The sequence below is a fragment of the Orycteropus afer genome, unplaced genomic scaffold (genome assembly GCF_000298275.1).
Source record: "Orycteropus afer afer isolate SDZICR_OR568_19922 unplaced genomic scaffold, OryAfe1.0 scaffold00329, whole genome shotgun sequence".
Lineage (NCBI taxonomy): Eukaryota > Metazoa > Chordata > Mammalia > Tubulidentata > Orycteropodidae > Orycteropus > Orycteropus afer.
Genome location: NW_006921916.1, coordinates 2,431,298 through 2,455,337, shown reverse-complemented (window position 1 = coordinate 2,455,337; position 24,040 = coordinate 2,431,298). Strand labels below are relative to the sequence as shown.

Sequence of the window (24,040 nt, the reverse complement as noted above, 5' to 3'; positions counted from 1 at the left end):
AGAGAGTGGGCACCTCCCAGAACATTGTTTTGTGCCACTCCCAACAGAAATACTCCAGGTGGACACCTTCAGCAATCAGGAGCTCCTCAGTTGCTCATAGCAAATCCCACCTTGGAGTTTACAAAGACTTATGGGTAGAAAAGCCACACAAAGTAATTTGCTATATCACAGCCACCCAGGGAAAAACATAGTAATACTTAATTCCCTTCAAGATTAGGTAAGGATAAAATTATATAACAGAAGAAGTCCCTGGCAATAGTAAGTACGCACTATGTTCTCCTGTCTTGTTTCTCCATCAAATCATAGAATAATAGTGATTTCCTCTTTCAATCTACCTCTGTAAATTGGATTCTTGCTGAATTATTGTTGAACCTAGGCAGAGATCCAGTGTTGTTCTGTTTGATTTAGAGGAAGCAGCATGAATATTTTACTGGTATTTAGGAAGATTTAAAATCTTATTTAAATTATATTTACAGTTTCTTTCTTTCTTTTTTTTTACCCATAATTTATGGCATTTATTACGATGATTTCTGGACTTCTCTTTGTAATTTTGGATTTCAGAAGTTTCAATAGGCCCAACTCATTGGCAGAAATTTTTAATTTTTTTATTGTGGTCTGGGTGAAAGTTTGCAGAGCAAATTCACTTTCTATATAACAGTTCACATATACTTGGTCTCATGACATTGACTGCAATTTACCCCAATGCAACAGCTCCCCTCCCACTTCCTCCCAATAGTTACCTCTTGCCTGTGTCCATCCCTCCATGCACTTCTGCCCCCTGAGCTGTCTCCCTGTGCATAAGCAGCCCTTTTCTCTCCCATGATTGTTCTCTCCAAGGAGTGAATCTACCTCAGGTAAATGTTCAACTCATATGCCTGGCTTTTGTTTGGCTGGAAGCCACACTTGTGGGTTCAATTCCAGACCTGAAGAGCAGCTAGGGACCATAGTCTCAGTGGTTCCACCAGGCTCTATCAGACCAGCAAACCTGGTCTCCCCACTTTTTTTTCTTTCTCCAAATGATTTTGAGTTTTGTTCCACATTTTTCTCCTTCTCTGTCCAGGATCTCCTACATAGATCCTCCTTTGAGTGGTTGACAGTGGTAGCCAGGCACCATCTAGTTCTTCTGGTCTCATAGTTGTATAGGCTGCGGATCACGTGGTATACCAGTCACTGGGACTAATTGTTTCCATAAATCTTTGGTTTTCTTCATTCTTCTTTGCTCTGGATAAGGACAGACCCATCATTGCATCTAGATGGCTGTTTGCAAGCTTTAAAGATCCCAGTCACTACTCACTAAAGTAGGAGGTGGAACAGTGTTTTGTGTAGTATGTTATGCCAGTTGAGGTTGATGTCATTGGTAGAAATTTTAATATCTCATTTGTTTTTGACTCTCCTATGCTAAGTTGAAATAGTATAATCACTGCCAAAGGGTCAAGGAGACTGTATCTTCTGACTTCTTCTAACCCAACAAGGGGAAGACAGAATCATCCCAAGGCCTATTCCTGTGAGGCCAGACATGCTGCCTCCCTCCAGCCCTTTCACCAACCCTGACACTAATTGTTTCTCCCACAGCACCTACTACCTCTCTGCTGGGTTGAAAATTTGCTGTAGTGGCCACACAGGACTCACAGATTATGGAGCTTATTAGGGAAGCAACAGACTACAGTTCAAGTTCAGGAACATGCTCAATCTCTTGCAGCCAGCCAACTCACTCAGCAGCCAACAGCCTCAGTAGCACATTGCTTTCTCAGTAGTGCGTGTCTCTCAGTGTCTCTCACCCAGCAGTGCATGTCTCTCAGTCTCTCAGCAATGCGTGTCTCTTGCATCTCCCAGCTGGCAGTGAGAGATTCCTTCTGCCTCCAGGAGGGCTCCTTTTGAACTTGGTAGAATGGCCAAACTAACAAGTCCCAACATCAGAATTCTATACATATGAGAGAGAGAGAACTCCCCAGAAAATTATTTGGTGCTGCTCCCAACAGAAATACCCCAGGTGGGTAATTTTAATAACCAGGAGCTACTCAGTTGCTCACAGCAAATTCCACCATGGAGTTTACAAAGGCTAGAAAAGCCACACTATGTAATTTACTACACTGCAATCACTATGTGAATATGCTAAGGATTATAAGAATCCCCTCTATTTTCTTCCTTCTCTTAAATCAGAGAATGTCTTTAGATGTCCATCACTTTGATGTCCACAATTTAGGTAAAATTGAGCCATTAGTAAGTGCATAATAAAGCCACTGGAATTTAGAACATCAAACAGGTGAAAAGAAGATTTTTTTTTTTTTTAAGTGAGTGTGTCATTCTCAAATTTCTGTAACGTTTTAAAAATATTTGGTTGATGAAGCTGTTTCAGATGGTCTAGTTATATGTTTTTTCCCTCATCCTGAAACTCAGGAAGGAAACTTTCATGTTGAAGAGTTTAGGAAGCTTGCTGAGCTGCTGTGAGCTGAACAAATGTAGCAGCTGCTAACTTTTTTTTTTTCCCGTTTGGCTGGATGAATTTTATTTTTGAAAATGTCAATCTCAGTTATTCATAGAAGATGCTGAACTCCAGGTCTCTGCAACAGTTGTTGCTGTTGGTTAAATTGATTTGTCAATCTTTAGTTCCTAAAATAAACTAGAATGTTTTGAAGCTGTGACTGAGAAAGACATTGAAGGTAGTCTATGTTGTCTAGAGTTTTTCATCTGTTGTGAGTTTTATTTCTCCTTTTGGTTCTGCTTAGTCAAGAGCCTACATAATATATTAGATAATAAGGTAAATGATATTTATACAACTGTATCATTTTCACCAGAAAGGTTTAAGAAAAATTGCTACCAAATTGAGTTCTGCTTTTCATCAGATACATTAATAGTGATGCTTAATTCACAAATGCACACATATATGCACACACAGACTCATACCTGCACAGACACATACTCGCAGCCTCTATCTGTGCAAGTGGTGCACAGTCATCACTTAGTGACAACTAAGTCCAGTTCTAGTTTTAGTGTCATGCTGACTGCTCTGCCCACTGCTCTGTATGGAAGTATTGCTACCAAGAAGTTTTATTCTTCAGTCTTTCTCTCATACCTTGTTTTATGAATTCTGCCTGGGTGTCTGTTTGATAACCTTTGTCTTAATTATTAGATACCAGGTTTGGATGGTATAGGAAGACTGAGACATACTTGTTCTGGGGTTGAGTCCTTTAATACAATGCTGTTTTATTTTGTGGTTTGTAGTGCACTGCATGCAGTAAGCTGTTTGGTAGTAGCCTGCAACTGATAAGTACAGAAATGAAGAGTGAATGCTTAGAAACTTACAAGAATTTAAAAGAATAATACTATGTCTGCAGAATTTGATATCATAAATATGAGCTTGTATTTTGCATGTATTTAAATGTATTTTTCTAGTAATTCATATTTATTGTATTTTATGAAGTATTAATTCATGACTGATTGGAAATTAATAAAGCAAAACAAATCACAGGTGGTATGAGAAGTACTGAAGTTCAATTTTGGTGAAGGGAATATCTGACTTGTTACTTGGTTCTACCTGGTTCTGAGTGAAGTCACTTTCCCTCTGCACCATTGATTTGCTAAAGGCTTGGCATTTAAATTGGCTTGGCCAATTTTGTTTTTAATTGAGGTGAAGGTACCACTTAGTTTTATGGTCTTTAAAAGTACATTGCCTACAGATTGTCTAGGTTTGTTTATGGCAAAGTCACTTTTATTTCTCACCGCCTGTTCATTCCTTCTTTTCATTCTTTATAATGAAATGGAGGGAATAAATTAAGTCATGTTTTGATGGAAAAATAGATAAAGTTTAAAGATTGATTTGATATAAGATTGAAAGAAGGGGGTGTGTAAAAAGATAGTTAAGCTCTGAGGTGCCAGGATCTTAGAAAATTGAGAAGGAAATTGGTTTTAGAATACCGTAGGGGTGTTCATAGTATATTAGATTTTTTTTTTAATGTGTTGAGGTTATAGTTGAAACCATTATTTATTATTATATCTTAAATATGAAGTTTAATTTTCCAGGTGACAAATATATAGTGAAAACAACAAAAGACCATATGAACAAAACAGGTTTGGCATGTTTCCCAAAATATAAGAGATAGTAGTAGGAATAGTAACTGGAAAATGGAAAAAAAAAAAATTAGTAGAAGAAGAATCTTACATAAGAGGGGAAGAATTTCATAAAGGTGGAGTTGTTAGAACTTAGAACTCAGAAAGGAATTTGCCTAGTAGAAAACCATAGGTGTCCTGAAAGAGTAGTTTATAGGAGCTTGGAATTAGGAAGGAATTAATAAGAATCTATGGGAGTCTACCACTCATTTGTCAGTTTGTTGTACGGTAGTGGCTTGATGTTGCTGTAAGGATGGAGACTATGCCACTGGTATTTCAAATACCAGCAGAGTCACCCGTGATGGATAGGTTTTAGTGGAGCTTCCAGACTAACAAGAAGAATGGGACCACCCACTTTGGAAAAGAATGGCCAATGAAGACCTTATGAATAGCAGTGAAATACCTGATACATTGCTGGAAAACTTTGTAAATAGTAGTGACACATTATCTGATATAGTGCTAGAAGATGAGCCCCTCAGATTGGAAGGCACTCAAAATATGACTGGGGAAGAGCTGCTCCCTCAAAGTAGAGTCAACCTTAATGATGTGGCTGGACCTTCATTTGATGATGGGATGCGACTCAAAAGGGGAAGAAACTACTGCAAACATTCCTTAATAATCAGAACATGGAATGTATGAAGTATGAATCTAGGAAAACTGAAAGTTGTCAGAAATGAAATGCAATACATAAAGATCGATATGCTAGGTATTAGTAAGCTGAAATGGATTGGTATTGACCATTTTGAATCACACAAATCATGTGATCTACTATGCTGGAAATGACAAATTGAAGAGGAATGGCATTGCATTCATCATCAAAAAGACCATTTCAAGAACTATCCTGAAGTACAGTGCTGTCAGTGATAGGATAATCCATATGCCTATGAGGAAGACCACTAAATATCACTATTATTCAAATTTATGCATCAACCACTAAAGCCAAAGATGAAGAAATTGAAGAGTTTTACCAACTTCTTCAGTCTGAAATTGACCAAACATGCAATCAAGATGTATTGATTATTACTGGTGATTAGAATGAGAAAGTTGGAAAAAAAGAAGAATCATCAGTAGTTAGAAAATAAGGCCTTGGTTATAGAAATGATACCAGAGATCACATTATAGAATTTTGCATGACCAATGACTTACTCATTGCAAATAGGTTTTTTCAACAACATAAACTATATGGGTATGCCTGTGGACCTCACCAGACGGAATACACAGGGATCAGATGACTACATCTGTGGAAAGAGGCGATAGAGAAACTCAATATTATTAGTCAAAACAAGGCCAGGAACTTACTGTGCAACAGACCATCAGTTGCTCATGTTGTTGTTGTTGTGTGCAGTCAAGTCATCTCCAATTCATAGTGACCCCTCTTAGGTTTCTGAGGCGGTAACTCTACAGAAGTAGATTGCTTAATCTTCCTTCTGAGGAGTGGCTGGTGAGTTGGAACCACCATCCTTCTGGTTAGCAGTCAAGTGCCTTAGGCGCCACACCACCAGTTGCTCAAATTGGAGCTGAAGAAAATTCAAACAAGTCCATGAGAGCCAAAATATGACCTTGATTATATCCCACCTGAATTTAGAGACTATCTGAAGAATATTTTTGACACATTGAACAGTAATGATGGAAGACCAGACAGGTTGTGGGATGGCATCAAGAACATCATACATGAAGAAAGAAGAAGGTCAGTAAAAAGTCAGGAAAGGGAGAAAAGGCCAGAACAGATGTCAGAAGATATTCTGAAACTTGCTCTTGAACATAAAGTAGCTAAAGCAAATGGAAGAAATGATGAAATAATAATGCCTGAGAGTAGATTTCAAAGGGTGGCTCCAGAAGACAAAGTATTATAATGAATTGTGCAAAGACCTGGGGTTAGAAAACCAAGAGAGAAGAACATGCTTGGCATTTCTCAAGGTGGAAGAACTGGAGAAAAAAAAAATTAAACTTTGAGTTGCAATATTGAAGGATTCTTTAGGAAAAATATTGAATGATGCAGGAAGCATCAAAAAAAGATGGAAGGAAATGCTGGAGAGGATATGGACAGATTGGGACTCTCATACACTGCTGGTGAGACTGTCAAATGATACAAACACTGTGAATGCAGTATGGTGATTCCTTAAGAAGTTGGAATTAGAAATACCATTTGATCCAGCAATACCATTAATAGGTGTGTATCCTAAAGAAGTGAGAGCCAGGACAGGAACAGATATGCACATCCATGTTCATCGCAGCACTATTTACAATAGCAAAAACATGGAAACAACCTAGGTTCCCATCAGCGAAAGAATGGATAAGCAAACTATGGTACATACACACCATGGAATACTATGCAACACTAAGGAATAATGTGGAATCTACAAAACACCGCATAATGTGGGTGAACTTGGAGGATATTATGCTGACTGAAATTAGTTAATCACAGAAGGACAAATATTATATTAATTCATTATTGTAAAAAGTCAAGCAAAGGTTTATATGTAGAAGGAAACTTTCTTTGCTGGTTACCAGGGTTGAGAAGGGAGGAAAGGGAACACTGCAAAAATAAAAATCAAAGAAGATGGAAGGAATATAAAAAGTCACTGTAGAAAATAGAATTGGTCATTATTGAACTATTTCAGGAGCTAGCATATGATCCAAAACTGATAGTAAGTGTTGAAGGAAGACGTACAAGCTGTGCTGAAGGGACTGGCATAAAACATGGCTCCAGGTATTTATGGAATACCCATTGAGATGTTTTAGCATACAGATGCAGTGCTGGAGGGGCTTACTTATTTATGCCAAGAAATTTGGAAGATAGCTAACTGGTCAACTGACAGGAAGAGGTCCATATTTGTGCCTATTCCAAAGAAAAGTTATCCGTTGTTGTTAGGTGCCATCAAGTTGTCTCTGACTCATGGCATCCCTATGCACAGCAGAATGAAACATTTCCTGGTCCTGTGCCAGCCTCATGATCCTTGCTATCTGATCCCATTGTTGCAGCCACTGTGTCAATCCATCTCATTGAGGGCCTTCCCCTTTTTCGTTGACCCTCCACTTTACTAAGGATGATATTCTTCTCCAGGGAATGGTTCCTTCTGACAACATGACCAAAGTAGGTGAGACAAAGTCTAGCCATTCTCGCTTCTAGAGGACAATTTTGGCTGCACTTCCTCCAGGACAGATTTATTAGTCCTTTTAGCAGTCCATGATACTCTTAGCATTCTTCTCCAACACTGCAACTCAGAAACATCCAGTCTTCTTTGGTCTTTTTTATTCATTGTTCAGCTCTCACATGCATACGAGGTGACTAAAAATACCGTGGCTTGGATTAGGCGCACCTTGGTCTTCAAGGAGACATCTTTGCTCTTCATTGCTTGAAAGAAGTTTTTTTGCAGCATATTTGCCAGTGCAATACGTCTTCTGAGGTCTTGAGTGCTGCTTCCATTGGTGTTTATTGCAGAACCAAGTAATAGGAAGTCTTTGACAACTTCAATCTTTTCTGCATTCACGTGAAGCTGTTTATTGGACCAGTTGTCAGGATTTTTATTTCCTTTATATTGAGGTGTAATCCTTACTACAGACTCTAGTCTTTAATCTTCATCAGGAAGTGCTTCAAGTCATCCTTACGTTCAGCAAACAAAGTTGTGTTATCTGTGTATCGCGGGTTGTTAATGAATCTTCTTCCAATCCTGATGCCATGTTCTTCTTCATATAGTCCAGCTTCTTGGATTATTTGCTCAGCATACAAATTGAATAAGTATAGTGAAAAGATACAACCCTGATGCACTCCCTTCTTGATTTTAAACCATGCAAGTGTCCCCTTGTTCTGTTCAAATGAGAGCTTCTTGATCTAAATACAGGTTCCTCAGGAGTACAATCAAGTGCCCTGGAATTCCCATAGTTGTCAATATTATCCATAATTTGTTATGATCAAAACAGTCAAATCCTTTTGATTGAGCTTACCATTTGGAAGTTAGGGAGATCAATACCCATAATTCTTCCCTTTATGTTTCTTAAGGACCTTGAGATCAAACAATACATTTGTATATAATTCATGTGTCGGAAAAAAGAAAAAAGCATCACAATGAAGGATACTGATATATTTATGTGCTTGTCTCCACCACTAAACTGAAATTCTTGTTAATAGATCCATACTATATATCATTATTGTTGTTAGGTGCTGTGAAATGGGATTCAACTCATAGTGACATAGTGTACAACAGAACAAAACATTGCCCAGTCCTATTCCATCCTCACAATCCTTACTATGCTTAAGCCCATCATTGAAGCCACTGTGTCAATCCTTCTTGTTCATCTCCTTTTTCTCTGACTGTACATTTTACCAAGCATGATATCCTTCTCCAGGGATTGGTCCCTTCTGACCATATGCCCAAAGTAGGAGAGAAAAAGTCTGGCCATTCTCACTTCTAAGGAGCATTCCAGGACAGATTTGTTTGTATTGTTTGATTTCAGAATGCTTACTGATTTCTAATTGAATTCCTTTATGGCTAGAGAATGTAAGATTTCAGTCCTTTGAAATTTGACATTTGTTTTATGGTTCAGCTTACGTTATATAGTGTTTTATAGCTGTTTCCTGCAAAACAGGAGATTGTCCTGTGAGATCACACCTGAAGTGGAAGTTCATGTTATACTTTGGAAGTAATTCTAGAAAGAAGTAATTTTGTTATACTACTCTCATGATCTATTTATAATAAAAAAAGATTGCAAGTTATTTGTGGTATTTATAGATAAATGCACCAAGGAGGAAAATCAGGTTCTCAAATATTTTATTGACTATCAACCAGAGCCAGATATTGAGCTAAGTTTGGTGGTATAAAAATGAGTATTACATACTCTCTGATCTCAAGGCACTTAAGAAACATAAAGGGAAGAATGATGGGTATTGATCTCACTAACTTCCAAATGGTAAGCTAAATCCCTTTCTGTATTTATTTATCATAATTGTTATAGGTATAAATTCCTTACCAAAAAAAAAGTCAAGTTTTGGCATAGCTGATTTGGAGTGCTGCAGGATTTTTGGCATTTGCCAAGTCTTTCTTGTCAACTCACTGAAGGTGAATCTCTTAAGAACATGGGCCGTGTCTGGTTTAATTTTGTCCCTAGGGCTTAGAATGGTCCTGCTCTGAAGTATTGATTAATTCAATGAATGGTTTATCTTTATCGATAAACCGTTAGTTTCCTTTACTGTCTTCATAAGTACCCTTAAAAATTAAATCACAGAAGACTAAGGATTGTCTGATTATCACAAACTTTTCTAATAATTGTTTAAGCAAGAGAGTTTTACTGCTGTCCTTTGTGCACTTACAGTTTGGAGTTGGAGGTGATACAGTTGAAACTAGAAATGTAGTTGAACAGATACTTAGTTATTCTAAGCTCTCTAGGGGCCAAAAATTAGAGTTCACCATGATGTGTTCAGGAGAAGGGCCATGAGAAAGAGTTGTGATAGAGTTAGTTGTAAACATGTTCAGTGTTTTGAAGCCCTCATAAATGAGAAATGTTTAGTAAGCCACATTGATCTGGAAAAGAAGATCAGGGAAGAAGTAAGAGTTTGAAGTACAGAGTCATCCACTCAAAGGTGATAGTTAAACCTGAGAATAGAAGAAGGAGAATGGGCATAAAGGGAAGTACGGAGGTCTGAGAACACCATGTAATAAATTATACTATTTCCCATTATCTTTTTGTCTAACCCAGAACTTTTTAGAAAAATCAACTGAAAGAGAAACTCGCCAAGAATATGCTCTGGCTATGATTCAGTGCAAAGTACTGAAACAACTGGAGAACTTGGAACAACAGAAGTATGATGATGAAGATATCAGTGAAGATATAAAATTTCTTTTGGAAAAACTTGGTGAGAGTGTCCAAGATCTTAGGTGTGTTATTTTCTTTAATTCTCAAAGGCTGGATCCATTATGCCTTGTTTGACTTGCATAGTATTTTAAGAGAATCTCAATTTGTTACCAACTTTAAAAAATCAAGGGATTTCACTAAAATGTTATGCCTTTTGTCAAAAATTGGAAAATTTCATTCTTACTAGGCAATGATTAGTTAGAGCTGTGTGTTTTCTCTTTAGGGGGAGATCCCTACTGTTGTCTGTTGTCTAAAATCTAACCGGCTCTATTCAGGATGACAGCCTGACCCTGGAACCATTTTAACGGTCTACCCTTGATTTAGAGCCTTTTAAAAGCACCAATGGTTGTTTGCTGATTTGTGGAGGAAGATTGCCTATGTATGGGCAGGTTATTTTTTTCCTGCTTTTTTGAAGGTCCTGTTGGCTTATTTTATTTTATGTACTAAAAATCATGCAAATAATGTACAGATAGTAAAGGAAACAAAAAAGTAATCCTTCCACAGTACAGAAGAATCTACAGTGGAAAGTAAAAGAGCCCATGCCCTTTCTGCCATCTTCCACCTTCTTAGCCCCATTCCACCTCTAGATTCTTGTGTTCCTTCTATATAAACCTCTTCCCCTCGCCACAAATGGAATTATGCATATTCTTCTCACCCTTGTTTTTTGTGCTTAATAACGTCTTGATGTTCTTTCCCATTAATACACCTGTCTTATCATTTTTAAATGATTGACATTTTCTCAGAAAACAAAAAATTCCCTGTAGGTAGATTGGCTTTATGAGCCAGGCTTGAGCTTGAATTGTTTGGCTACTTTATAGATCTGTGACCTTGAATATATTTCTTAACAGTTATAAGTCTCAGTTTTCTTTTTGGTAGAATATGAATAAAAATGCTAACTTTACAGGATTTGTTGTGAAATTTTTAAGTGCCCAGCAAATGCTTTCAGAATAGTATGTGCTCCAGAAATGTATTAACCTGATAATTTAGTATGGTCCATAGCCCAAGACCTAAAGGATTTCATAGAAATGGAATGTATATTATCTATATACATTGGTTTATAATGGATTTTTTTTTGAGAGGGGAGCTCTGGTAGCGTAGTACCTAAGGCATTTGACTGCTAACCAGAAGACTGGCGGTTCAAAGCTACCAGTCACTCCTCGGAAGGAAGGTTGGGCAATCTACTTCCGTAGTGATACCACCTTGGAAACCCAGGGAGGGCTCGCTATGTGTCAGGTCCAACTCGACAGCACATAACAACAACAACAATAATGGATTTTTATAGAGGGATGCAAATGATCTTTGCCATTCTAAAATTTCAAATATGGGAGTGTTGATTGTAGTATAATAAGCAAGCGAGCAATAAGTTTCCACAGTGCTAAGCTCTGTTGTTTTTATGTTTATTTTAAAAATTTATAAGTTTCTCTGTAATAATTGTTTAAGGCTTTTTTTTTTTTTTTTGGCTCCACAAATAAAATTAACGACAGGTACCTTTGTAATTATTTAATCCAAGCTTTCTTGTTAGCCAATTAGTATTGATTTTTTTTGGTCTTGAATTTGATAAATATTATTATTTGCTTAAAGTGAATGAGAGTGCAATTGAAAGAGATTTATCTCAGATTAGTTGGCTTTAGATTTAGGATACCAATATTAAAAAGTACTAATGTGCTTTTACTAACTGATCCTACTTTAAAGCAAATTACTATTTTTTTCAAAGGGATATTTTCTGGTCAGTTTAACCAGTGATCCTGGTTATACCACATTGTCAATCTTAATATTTAAATGGCTACACTTTTCTTTTTTTTTAAGCTGAAAGTAAATACAAGCATGTCTTTTCACTGGTTACACAGAAAAAACACACTGCCATTGAGTAGGATCCAACTCACAGTGACCTCTCCTTGGGTCTCTGTGGAGTTATCACTATGGAAGTAGATTGCTAACCTTCCTTCCAAGGAGTAGCTAGTGGGTTTGAACGGCCAGCATTCTGGTTAGCAGTCAGATGCCTTAGGCACTACGTTACCAGAGCTCCATTTCACTGGTTAGCCACATTTAAAAATTTTATATTACGAAGTTTTGAATAATAAATTATTACTTTAAACACAGTGAATGATTTTTTAATTAAAGTATATTGCAGTTTGTTTATGTACAGAGGGTTTTGTTTTTATTTAACTTCTAATATATGAATTCATTTAATGAATTACCTCTACAATTTTGGTAATCCCATTATAAAATATGCTGATACTTGTGTTTTTCTCTTTCTGAGATGTATTATTATAGTTTTCTACATTTGTAATATAAATGTAATAGTATTACAAGATATTTCACTTTATGTTAAAGAACTATGCTTTTATATAAATTTACATATAGTAATCTAGCAAACTACTTCGGTAGTGATATAGCCTTGGAAACCCAAGGAAGGGTTGCTATGAGTTGGATCTGACTTGATGGCAGTGTGTTTGGTTTGTTGTTCTTTTTCAGTCTGGCAAATACAGTAATTCAAATGTCCTGGTGAAAAACTCTGCTAGATTATCAGATATTTTTATTGAATAACATTTATGTGTATATTAAGGATTTGGAAAGCAAGTGCTCATTTTAATATCTCATACCAAGCATTTCAATTTCATTGTATTGGTTCTTTATGTATTTTAATAAATTTTTACATGATTTATTAAACATTATTTAAACTGTTTAAAGACACTGTTTTTACTGTTTGTTAAGTACAAGGGTCAAAATCTTTATGATCATGAGTGAGGATGTTATGTTTCATTTAATTTTGGACTGTCAGATTCTTATAAACTTTGAATTTTTTAAACATTTTTTAGCTCATTTGATGAATACAGTTCAGAACTTAAATCTGGAAGGTTGGAATGGAGTCCTGTGCACAAATCCGAGAAATTTTGGAGAGAGAATGCTGTGAGATTAAATGAGAAGAATTATGAGCTCTTGAAGTAAGTATTTCATTCCATATTATACCTTTACACCTATTATTCACATACCCATTAGAATTTTATTTTTTTAAAAAATTTTTTGGTGATTTGAGTGAAATTTTACAGAATGAAATGGTTTTTCATTCAATTGTTTATACACATTTTTTTCATGCGTTGAATGCGGTCCCCACAGTGTAACGGTACTCTTTCATTTTCCTTCCTGTGATTACCATTTCCATATGTCCTTCTTTTCTATCCATTCCGGCCTTCTCAGCTTTATCCCTGGGCAAATGCTACCCTTTTGATCTCTATGGTTTATTGTTCTAAGGAACCAGCACTGATTTTTGTCATTCTTTTTAATTTTAGGTATTCTGTGGTTTTCATTTGTATTTTCTTGCTGACTAGTAAGGTTGACAACCTTTTCATATCTTTATTGCCCATTTGATATATTCTTTTCAGGAGGGAAGTACCTGTTCAATGACACCCCGCACCCCCCATTTTATAGAAGTTCTATATGTATTTTTTACATGAGGCCTTTATCATATATGTTCATCAAAAAAGTTTTCCCATGCTCTGTGGCTTGCTATTTTACTTTTTAATGGCATTTCGGTTAACAGAAACTCTAAATTTTAATGTAGTTCAGTTTATCAGTGTTTCTTTAATGGGTTAATGCTTTTCTGTGTCCTGTTTGTTTAAGAATGTTTTGCCTACCCAAGGTCAAAAAGATGTTTTTTGTTATCTTCTGTAAGCTTTGTTACTTAACTTTCTACATGTAGATCTCTACTCCATCTGGAATTGATTTTGCGGTAAGGTATGTAATGGCTGTCAAAATTCATTTTTTCCCTGTACATGGATATCTTATTACTCCAGGACTATTTACCGAAAAGAACATTTTCTCCAGTGCTCCAAGGTTACTTTTGTTTGATAAGATGACCATGTATGTACAAGTGTCTCTCCCCTCCCTCTTTCCTTCTCTCCCTTTTTCTCTTCCTTATTTTCTTTCATTGAGATATAATTCACATACCATACAATTCACCTATTTAAAGTGTACATTTCAGTGATTTTTATTATATTCACAGATATGTGCAACTATTACCACAGTCAATTTTAGAACATTTTCATTGCCTCAACAGGAAAGCTCATGACCTTTAGGTATCACCTTCTATTCTCCAACTTCTCAGGGCTAAGCAACCACTAATCTGTTTTCTGTTTTAGTAAATTTGCCTGTTCAAGACATTTCATGTTAGTGGAATTATGGAATATTTGTCCTTTTATGACTAATTTATCTCATTCAGCATAACATTTTCCAGGTTTATCCAGGTTGTAGCATACGTCAGAATTTAATTTTTCTTTAGGGTCAAATAATATCCCATTATAGGATATTATACCATGTTTTGATTATTCATTCATCAGCTGATGGACACTTAGGTTGTTTCCACCTTTTGGCTATTATGAATACTGCTGCTATAAGTATTTGTGTGGAAATATGTTTTCATTTCCATTGGATATATACCTATGTGTGGAATTTCTGAATCATGTGGTAACTCTTTGTTTAGCCATTTCAGGAGCATTTAGACTCTTCCAAAATGACAGTACCATTTCACATTTGTACACTAGTGTATAAGGCTTCTGCTTTCTCCACATCCTCACCAATGCTTATTATCTGACTTTTTAATCATAGCCAATCTGGTGGTTGTGAAGTGGTTTCTCATTGTGGCTTTGATTTGCATTTTCTTTAGAACTATTGACATTAAACATATATTCATGTGGCTTGTTGGCCATTTGTATATCTTCATTGGGGAAATTACTGTTCAGATCCTTGGCCTGTTTTTAAACTGAGTTATTTGTTTTTATTGAGTTTAAGCATTTGTTTGTAATTTCTGAGATTCATGAATATGTCACATCCCTCCTTTGTTGCTGTTGTTTCATTTCTCATTTTATCCATTTTTAAAGGTTTATACTTTTAAAACAATACATCCTTTTACTGTCATTTCAATGAAGTAAGAAGCAAAAGTATTCACTGAATGAGTATATGTTCAGTAGAACATCTTTAGATAGTCCTATCTCTATTCTTTAGACTTTATTTTCAATGTATCTGAAAATACTACATTATTCTTATTCAAATGTAGTGTGGCAAACCAAAGTGAATGGTTGACAGATATTCACAGGCTGGACTAATTGAAAATAGATATATAGGTGAGAATAAGGAAGAGTTTTTTTTTTTTTTTAAGCATGCCTTGCCATTTTGCATTTCTAACTTTAGCAACAACAAAAAAGCTTAAATAATGTTTTTCATATCTATTCTTTGGAAAATTTATATATAATGGGGAAGCTCTTTACTAATTATTTTAGAAGCATTACCTGTATTTTTCTAGATGATGTTATCATGTGTGTTAATCACAAGTTGTTGTCTGTTATTGTTGGTTCATTGTCTAAAGAACTCCCTTTAACATCTCTTATATTGGTCTGGTTTTTTATAAATTCCCTTTATTTCTGTTTGTCTGGAAATGTCCTAATTTCACCATCACAGTTGAGGGACCATTTTGCTGTGTATATAATTCTTGGTTGGCAACATTTTTCTTTCAGGGTTTTATATATGTTATCCCATTGCCTTCTTATCTGCATGGTTTCTGCTGAGAAATAAGAGCTTAGATTTATTATTTGCCCTTTGTAGGTAACTATTCTTTTTTCCTAAACTGCTTTCAGGATTCTTTTTTTTTTTTGGTGTATGTTTATAATGATACACTTAAAGAGCCTTATAAAATGCATATTCTATTTTCTGACATTGGGTTGTAATTTTTATAGCCCCTTGAAATGAAACCATTTACCTTTTGAATAACCCTTCGAGATTTTTTTAATTTTATTGTGATTTGGGTGAAAGTTTACAGAGCAAATTCATCCTCCATACAGCAGTTCACATACACTTTGTCAAATGACATTGACTGTAATTTCCCACAAAGCAAGAGCTCTTTTCCCACTTCCTCCCCATAGTTACTTCTTCCCTGTGTCCTTCCCTCCCATGCATTTCTGCCTCCTGAGCTGTCTCTTTGTGCATACTCAGCCCTCCTATTCTCCCATGATTGATCTCTCCAAGAAGTGTATCTACCTAATGTAAATGTTCAGCTCATATGCCTGTCTTTTGTTTGGCTGGAAACCATAGGAATGGGTTCTCCAGACCTGAAGGGCAGTGAGGGACTATAGTCTCAGGCATTCCACCAGTGCTAAGGGGGCAGGGAGGCTGCATCTTCTGACCACCTCTAATGGCACAAGAGGAAGACAGAATCACCATCTGCAGCCCAAGGCCTATTTCTGTGAGGCCAGACATGCTGCCTCCCCTTAGCCCTTTCACCAACCCTGACACCAACCTTTCCTCCCACAGCACCTACCACTTCTCTGCTGGGTTCGATAATTCACTGCAGTGACCACACAGAACTCACAAATTATGGGGTTTATTAGGGAAGTACCAGGCTGCAATTGAAATTCAGGAACAACACTCAGTCTTTCTCAGCCCACCCTCTCAGCCAGCAGTCTCTCTCCAGCAGTGCGTGTCTCTCAGTGTCTCTCTCTCAGCAATGCATGTCTCTCGGTGTCTCTTTCTCAGCAATGCGTGTCTCTCGGTGTCTCTTTCTCAGCAGTGCGTGTCTCTCGGTGTCTCTTTCTCAGCAGCACATGTCTCTCAGTAGCGTGTTTCTCTCAGCAGCGCGTGTTTCTCTCAGCAGCATTTCTTTCTCAGCCAGCAGTCAGAGAGACTCCTTCTGCCTCTGGGAGGGCTCCTTTTGAGCCTGGCAGAGTGGCCAAACTAACCAATCATAATATCAGAATTCTAAACACAAGAGAGAGAGCTAACTTCCCAGAACATTGCTTGCAACAGAAATACCCCAGGTGGATAACTTTAATAATCAGAAGCTCCTCATTTGCTCACAGCAAATTCCACCACGGAGTTCACAAAGACTTTTGGCTAGAAAAACCATACTAGGTAATTTAGTACACCACAACCAGGCTCTATCAGACCAGCAAACTTGGTCCTTTTTTTTTTTTTTTAATGATTTTGAGTTTTTTTCCACATTGTTTTCCCACTCTATCCAGGATCTCCTACATAGATCCTCCTCTGAGTGGTTGACAGTGGTAACCAGGCACTGTCTACTTCTTCTGGTCTCATGGTCATATAACCTGAGGATCACATTGTGTACTACTCCCTTGGATTAATTTTTTCCACATGCCTTTGGTTTTCTTCATTCTTCTTTGCTCTGGATGAGGAGACACCCATTGTTGCATCTAGATGTCTACTTGCAAGCTTTTAAGATCCCAGTTGCTACTCGCCAAAGTAGGATGTGGAACAATGTTTTTGTGTAGTATGTTATGCCAATTGAGCTTTCTGTCCCTTGCAACCATGGTCCCAAGCCCAGAGGTCCTACTACTTGCTCCCTCTGGGTAGCTGGCTATAGCCAAGATGTGACTACAATCTTGTCCTTTGTCAGCTCTACTATATGTCTGGGAATTCTTACAGAACATACAAAGACACTTGTAGAAACATTGTCTGCCAACCCTTTACATAGTCATGGGCACACTACCCTGTGCATAGACATACCTAATCATTCAGCCTGTTCACCTTTCTATCCATTCATAGATCAATGTTTGCCATCACTGACAACACAGTACTACTGTATGTGCAAAAGTGTTTGTCTTATCTGTACCTCCCATGCATCTCTCTATGTCTTCCTCTTCCTCAATACCACTGTGTTGATCACTCATATTTGATACATTGCCCTTCCCTTCACCCAAATCAGTACTTGTCCCTACCTATCTAACAGTCTTTGGTCCCCTCTCCTCCTGCCCCTGAAAACCAAAAAAGAAAATTTTCTTTCACATATAAACCTTACCTTGACTTTTTACAATAACAGACTAATATAATATTTGTCCTTCTGTGATTGACTTATTTCACTCAGTATAATGTCCTCTAAGTTCATCCACGTTATATGGTGTTTTGCAGATTCTACATTATTCTTTAGGGTTGTATAGTATTCCATTGTGTTTATGTACCATAGTTTGGTTATCCATTCTTCTGTTGATGGACACCTAGGTTGTTTCCATCTTTTTGCTATTGTAAACAGTGCTGCAATGAACATGAGTGTACATATATCTGTTCTTGTCCTGGCTCCTCTTTGATTTTTTTTTTTTTTTTTTGAATAAACCCAAACAGTAATGTGACATTTTAGTTTTCTGTGTAAGTGATGATGAAAGTTTAAAGGCACTGTTTGTCTTTAGTTTTTGTTCTTATCACTTTTCCTTTGAGAATTATTGGCAAGAAGTTCATCCATGTACTGTTCTTCAAACTAGCTGGTAAAATAGATGCAGGTCAAGTCTTCATTTGATTTTATTAAAACAGCACAGAGCCCACTAGCCTTGTTTTTATCTCTTGAGAATGGGATTTATGTCAGGCTTTGTTCTGTTTTCCAAGTAATTCCAAGCTTAGCAAATACTCTTTCCTCATTGACTATCTTGTTATCTGACATGTCAGGTTTACAATAATAGTAAAAACTCTACTATGTGTTTTGTGCATTAATGACATACCACTGCCAGTAACAAACACTGAGGTATAAGTTGAGAGTAATGCTGGCTGTGATGGTTAAGGTTATGTGTCAGTGTGATTGTTAGTGGTTTGGTAGTCATGTGATGATGTAATTTGGTAGTTATATTATGATAAAATTTAGCAGTTATATAATGATGTGATGTGGGTGTTACATAATGATAAAATTTGGCCATTATGTATTGATATAATTTGGCAGTTGTGTAATGGTAAAATTGGGCAGTTATGTAAAAATAGTCATCCTCCATTTTGTGCTCTGACGTGGTCATTCTCCATTTTTACGTAATGCCTATTTTTGTGTAACAACCTGGTCTTTAGAACTTAACAAGGTTAGTGAGTGAAGAATATGTGTAAATGATAATAAGCTTACTTTTCTCTGACATGTGTGAGTATAATGGCATTTAGAAAATACCTTGTAACTTACCAAACCCAAAACCACTGCCAACAAGTCTATTCTGACTCATAGTGATCCCCATTGGGTTTCCAATGCTGTAAATATTTACAGAAGTAGATTGCCTCATCTTCCTCCCATGGAGCAGCTGATTGGTGAGTTTGAACCACTCACCTTCTGGTTAGCAGTCAAATGCCTTACCTACTACGCCACCAGAGCTACTTCCTTTGTCGCTTAGTATGTTAAATTATGAAGTAAGTATGTATTTTGAATAAAGGAATATTCTGACATGTGAAAGCTGGAAATGATGAGATGATATTTCTGCATATGTATTTGTATGTGACTTAAGAATGTCTGTACAAATGGAACTAACAGGGGGAGAAATTATGGTAACTTAGCCACACCCCAGGTGCCCTGTGGGAGTGAGTTGTTAGACATATGGGCTTGGGACCATGGTCGTGGGGGACATCAAGCTCAATTGGTGTAACATTCTACACAATAACATTGTTCTGTGCCTTACTTTGGTAAGTAGTAACTGGGGTCTTAAAAGCTTGCAAGCGGCCATTTAGATGCAACTATTGGTCTCTCTTCATTTGGAGTAAAGAGGAATGAAGAAAACCAAAGATCCCTGGGAACAATTAGTCTCATTATCATGATAGCAGAAGAACTAGATGGTGCACAGCTACTACTGTCAACCACTTGGAAAGTGATCAGTACAGGAGATCCTGGATAGAGTGGAATAAAAATGTGGAGCAAAACTCAAAATCATAAAAAGATCAGGCTTACAGGTCTGAAATCCCCGAGACTATGCCCTGTAGTCCAACTCCCTTTGTAGTTGGAATTGAACTCACTCCCGTGGAGTACAGCTAAATAATGTTGTTGTTGTTATTGTTATGTGCTGTCGAGTCAGTCCTGACTCATAGCGACCCCTCCTTGGGTTTCTGAGGCAGTATCACTGCGGAAGTAGATTGCCCCATCTTCCTTCCAAGGAGTGGCTGGTGGGTTTGAACCGCCAGCCTTCTGGTTAGCAGTCAAGTGCCTTAGCCACCATGCTATCAGAGCTCCCCAGCTAAATAATAGTTAAGCATATAAGGTGGACTTGTACACTAGGTATGTATAGTGCTCAGAACAGTCAATCATGGGAGATCAGAATGGCAGTATTTTGACAGGGATATACCTTAGGGGGCAGTAATGCATAGGAAAGAAGGACACAGAGAAAATGTAACTATAGGAAGGAAGTGGGAAGAGAACTGTTACATTATAGGGATTTCAGTCAGTGTCATGAAACAACATGTATATGAACTGTTGTATGGAAAATGAATTTGCTTTGTGAACTTTCACCTATATCACAATAATAATTTTTTTAAAAAAAGAGTTTGTATGCAAACACACACAAAGAACAAGGATATTTAGTGAGTGATCAATTAGAATAATAATGTATATTTTCTTGGATTTGAACCAACACTTTCCAAAATTACATTTCTAGGAAATGTCAGAGGCTGAATACATGTTTAGGTCTAATTCTAAAGCTGTTGATATGTTTCTGTCTTGATCCTATTAAAGAATTTGACAGGATTATGGCTTGAGGTTAATGTGACAGTAGATATTTGGATTATTATTGATGAATCCATGGTTGATTTAATGGCTGTATTCAGGAACAGCTTGGCAGGAGCTCTCTCTGCTTACATCTCTTTTTTGGACCTGTTATTTTGAATATTTATAACTGATGATTTAAATGTGGAAAGAGAAACCATGCTCAGCAAACTTCCAGATAATACAAAGATGTTTTCCTTGTTGCTCAAGAATGGCCCAAAGGGATGTCATCCACCACTTGTCTGTCAAGTTGTCATACTGTGGTGGCTTGCATGTTGCTGTGATGCTGGATGCTATACCTTCTAATAGCAGTAGGGATAGCTATGGTGGATGAGTTTCAGTGAAACTTCCAGACTAAAACAGACTAGGAAGAAGGATGTGGCCAGGTCTACTTCTGGGATGGGGGGTGAGGGAATGGCCACTGTAAACCTTAAGGATAGCAGGGAAACATTGTCTAATATAGTGCTGGAAGATGAGCCTATCAGGTTGGGAGGTGCTCAAAATACAACTGGGAAATAGCTACCTCTTCAATGGAGAGTGCACCTTAATGATGTGGATGGAGTGAAATTTTCTGGACCTCATTTGCTGATGTGGCATGACACAAAATAAGAAGAAACAGCTGAAAACATCCATTAATCAATGAAACATGGAGTGTACGGATTATAAATGTAGAAAAATTGGAAGTTGTGAAAAATGGTATGGGATGCATAAACATCTATATCCTAGGCATTAATGAGCTGGAATAGACCACTATGGGCCATTTTGATCAGACAGTCATAGTTTATTATGCTGGAAATGGTGAAGAGGAATAGCATTTGCATTTATTATCAAAAAGAATGTTTCAAGATCTGTCCTGACCTATAATGCTGTCTGTAATAGAATAATACTCATACACCTACAAGGAGACCAGTTAATACTACCACTATTCAAATTTATGCACCAACCACTAAAGCCAAAGATGAAGAAATTGAAGATTTTCATCAAATTCTGAAGTCTGGAATTGTCCATACATGCAATCAAGATGTATTGGTAATGACTGGTGACTGAAATGCAAAAATGAGAAACATAGAAGAAGCATCAGTAGTTGGAAAATATGGCCTTCATTATAGAAATGATGCTGGAGATTGCATGATAGAATTTTGCATGACCAGTGCTGACTCATTACAAATACCCCTTTTCAACAAAGTAAACGGTGATTATACACATGGACCTCACCAGGAGGAATACTTAGGAATCAGATTCCTAAGTGGAAAGAGGCAATAGAGAAGCTTGATATCATTAGTCAAAATAAGGCCAAGAGCTGACTTTGGAACACACCATCAATTACTCATATGAAAGTTCAAATTGAACTGAAGAAAATTCAAACAAGTCCATGAGAGCCAAAATATGACCGTGAGTTTGTCCTACTAGAATCTATACACCATATGAAGAATAGATTTGATTCATTGAACACCAGTGACCAAATGAACTAGACAAGTTGAGGGATGATAGCAATGACATCATACATGAAAAAAGCAAAAGGTCATTAAAAGACAAGAAGGGAAGAGAAGAACAGAATGGATGTCAGAAGAGACTCTGAAACTTGCTCTTGAATGGAGAGTAGCTAAAGAGAGTGGAAGAAATAATGGAGTAAAAGATCTGAACAGAAAGACAGGGAGGACAAAGTAAAATATTACAGTGAAATGTGCAAAGACTTGGAGATAGAAAATCAAAGAGGAAGAATATGCTCAGAATTTCTCAAGTTGAAAGAATTAGAGAAAAATTCAAGCCTCCAATTTCAGTGCTGAAGGATTCTATGGGCAAAATATTGAATGATGCAGGTAGAAGCAAAAGAAGATGGAAGGAATACACAGAGTCATTGCATCCAAAAGAATTGGTTGATGTTCAGCCATTTCAGGAGGTAACATATGATCAAGAACCAGTGGTATTTAGGGAGCTCTGGTAGCATAGTGGCTAAGACACTTGCCTGCTAACCAGATGGCTGGTGGTTCAAACCCACCAGCCACTCCTCGGAAGGAAGGTTGGGCAATCCTACTTCCATAGTGATACTGCCTTGGAAACCCAAGGAGGGGTCGCTATGAGTCGGGTTTGACTCGACGGCACATAACAACAACAAGCTACACTGAAGGAATTAGTGAGAAATGAGGCTCCAGAAGTTGATGGAATACCCATTGAGATATTTCATCAAACACTTGCAGCACTAGAGCATTCATTGTTTATGCCAAGAAATTTGGAAGACAGCTACCTAGTGAAATTACTTGATTCTTTCTTCTTTTTTGATGTGTACATTTGTTGGTATAAATTGACCTCTGAGTCCTGCTTTTGCTATGTCCCAGAGGATTGCTAGGTTGTTTTTCATTCTTCTTTCTAGGACATTTTCATTTACACTTTATTTCTTCTGTTCTTGAGCACTGTGTTACTAAGTTTTCACGTATTTGATCCCCCCCCCCATCCTCCTATTATTGCTTTCTAATTATATATCTTTGTGATCCAAAAAGATACTTTGTAGTATTTAGATGCTTTCAAATTTATGGAGGCTTTGTTTTTGGCTTAACATATAGTCTGTCTTGAAGAAAGATCCATGTGCACTGGAAAATAATGTGTATTGTGTGTTTGTTGAGTGGAGCGTTCTGTGTACATCTATGAGGTCAACTTGGTTGATGGTGTTCCTGAGATCTTATGTATCTTTGTTGCCTTTTTTCTTATTGTTCTATCCTTTGTCTTAAGTGGTATGTTTAAATCTCCTGCTTCTATTGTAGTATTGTCTATTTCTCCTTTCAATTCAATTAATGTTTGCTTTACGTATTTTGGAGCTTATTTATTTATTTATTATGGTTATGTTCTCTTGGTCAGTTGCCCATTTTATCATCATATAATGCCCTTCCTTGTCCTTTATCCTGGATTTGGCCTTGAAGTCTGTTTTATCCAAAATTGATATTTCCACTCCTGCTTTTTTTGGTGGCCATTAACTTGATATATTTTTTTCCATTCCTTCATTTTTAGTTAATTTTATCATTGTGTCTAAGGTGAGTCTCTTGTAAGCAGCATATTGATAGGTCCTGTTTTCTTGTTCAGTCTGCCTCTGTCTTTGTTTTGACTGCTGCTTAATCTGTTCACATTTCATGTAATTAATTTTAGGTATGAATTTACCGCTGTCATTCTTTCGTGGTTTTTTTTTGTTGTTGTTGTTGTGGTGGTGGTGGTGGTGGTGGTGGTAGTTTATTTGTTCTGAATATATTGTTATGCTCAGTTCATTTTTCTTAAATCAAGTTTTCTTTCCCTTTTCTTCATTATTGCTGATTTTGCATTTACTAAGTCCTTGTGATTTTCTTCTTTCTTATTTTGGTTAGAAGGCTTATTAATTTTCTTTTTGTTTACTCTGTAGTAAATTCTTATCTCCCCAAGTTTGGAATAGTCTGTTCTATATTGATATTATCCTGACCTTCTCTCCGTATGGAAGTTTTTTTTATTTTAATTGTAATTTGGGTGAAGATTTACAGAGCAAATTCACTCTCGATACAGCAGTTCACATATACTTTGTCTCATGTCATTGACCACAGTTTACCACAATGCAACAGCTCCCCTCCA

At 36.9% G+C, this 24,040-nt stretch overlaps 1 protein-coding gene across 1 annotated transcript in view; it reads left to right on the top strand.

Moving 5' to 3' along the window:
* Positions 1-24,040, top strand: part of ATP6V1H (ATPase H+ transporting V1 subunit H) — a 241,165-nt gene that overhangs the window by 142,266 nt on the left and 74,859 nt on the right. The window contains exons 9-10 of the mRNA XM_007952207.2: positions 9,802-9,980; positions 12,777-12,902. Coding sequence (XP_007950398.1) covers positions 9,802-9,980; positions 12,777-12,902 — 305 coding nt within the window. The remainder of the gene's footprint in view (positions 1-9,801; positions 9,981-12,776; positions 12,903-24,040) is intronic.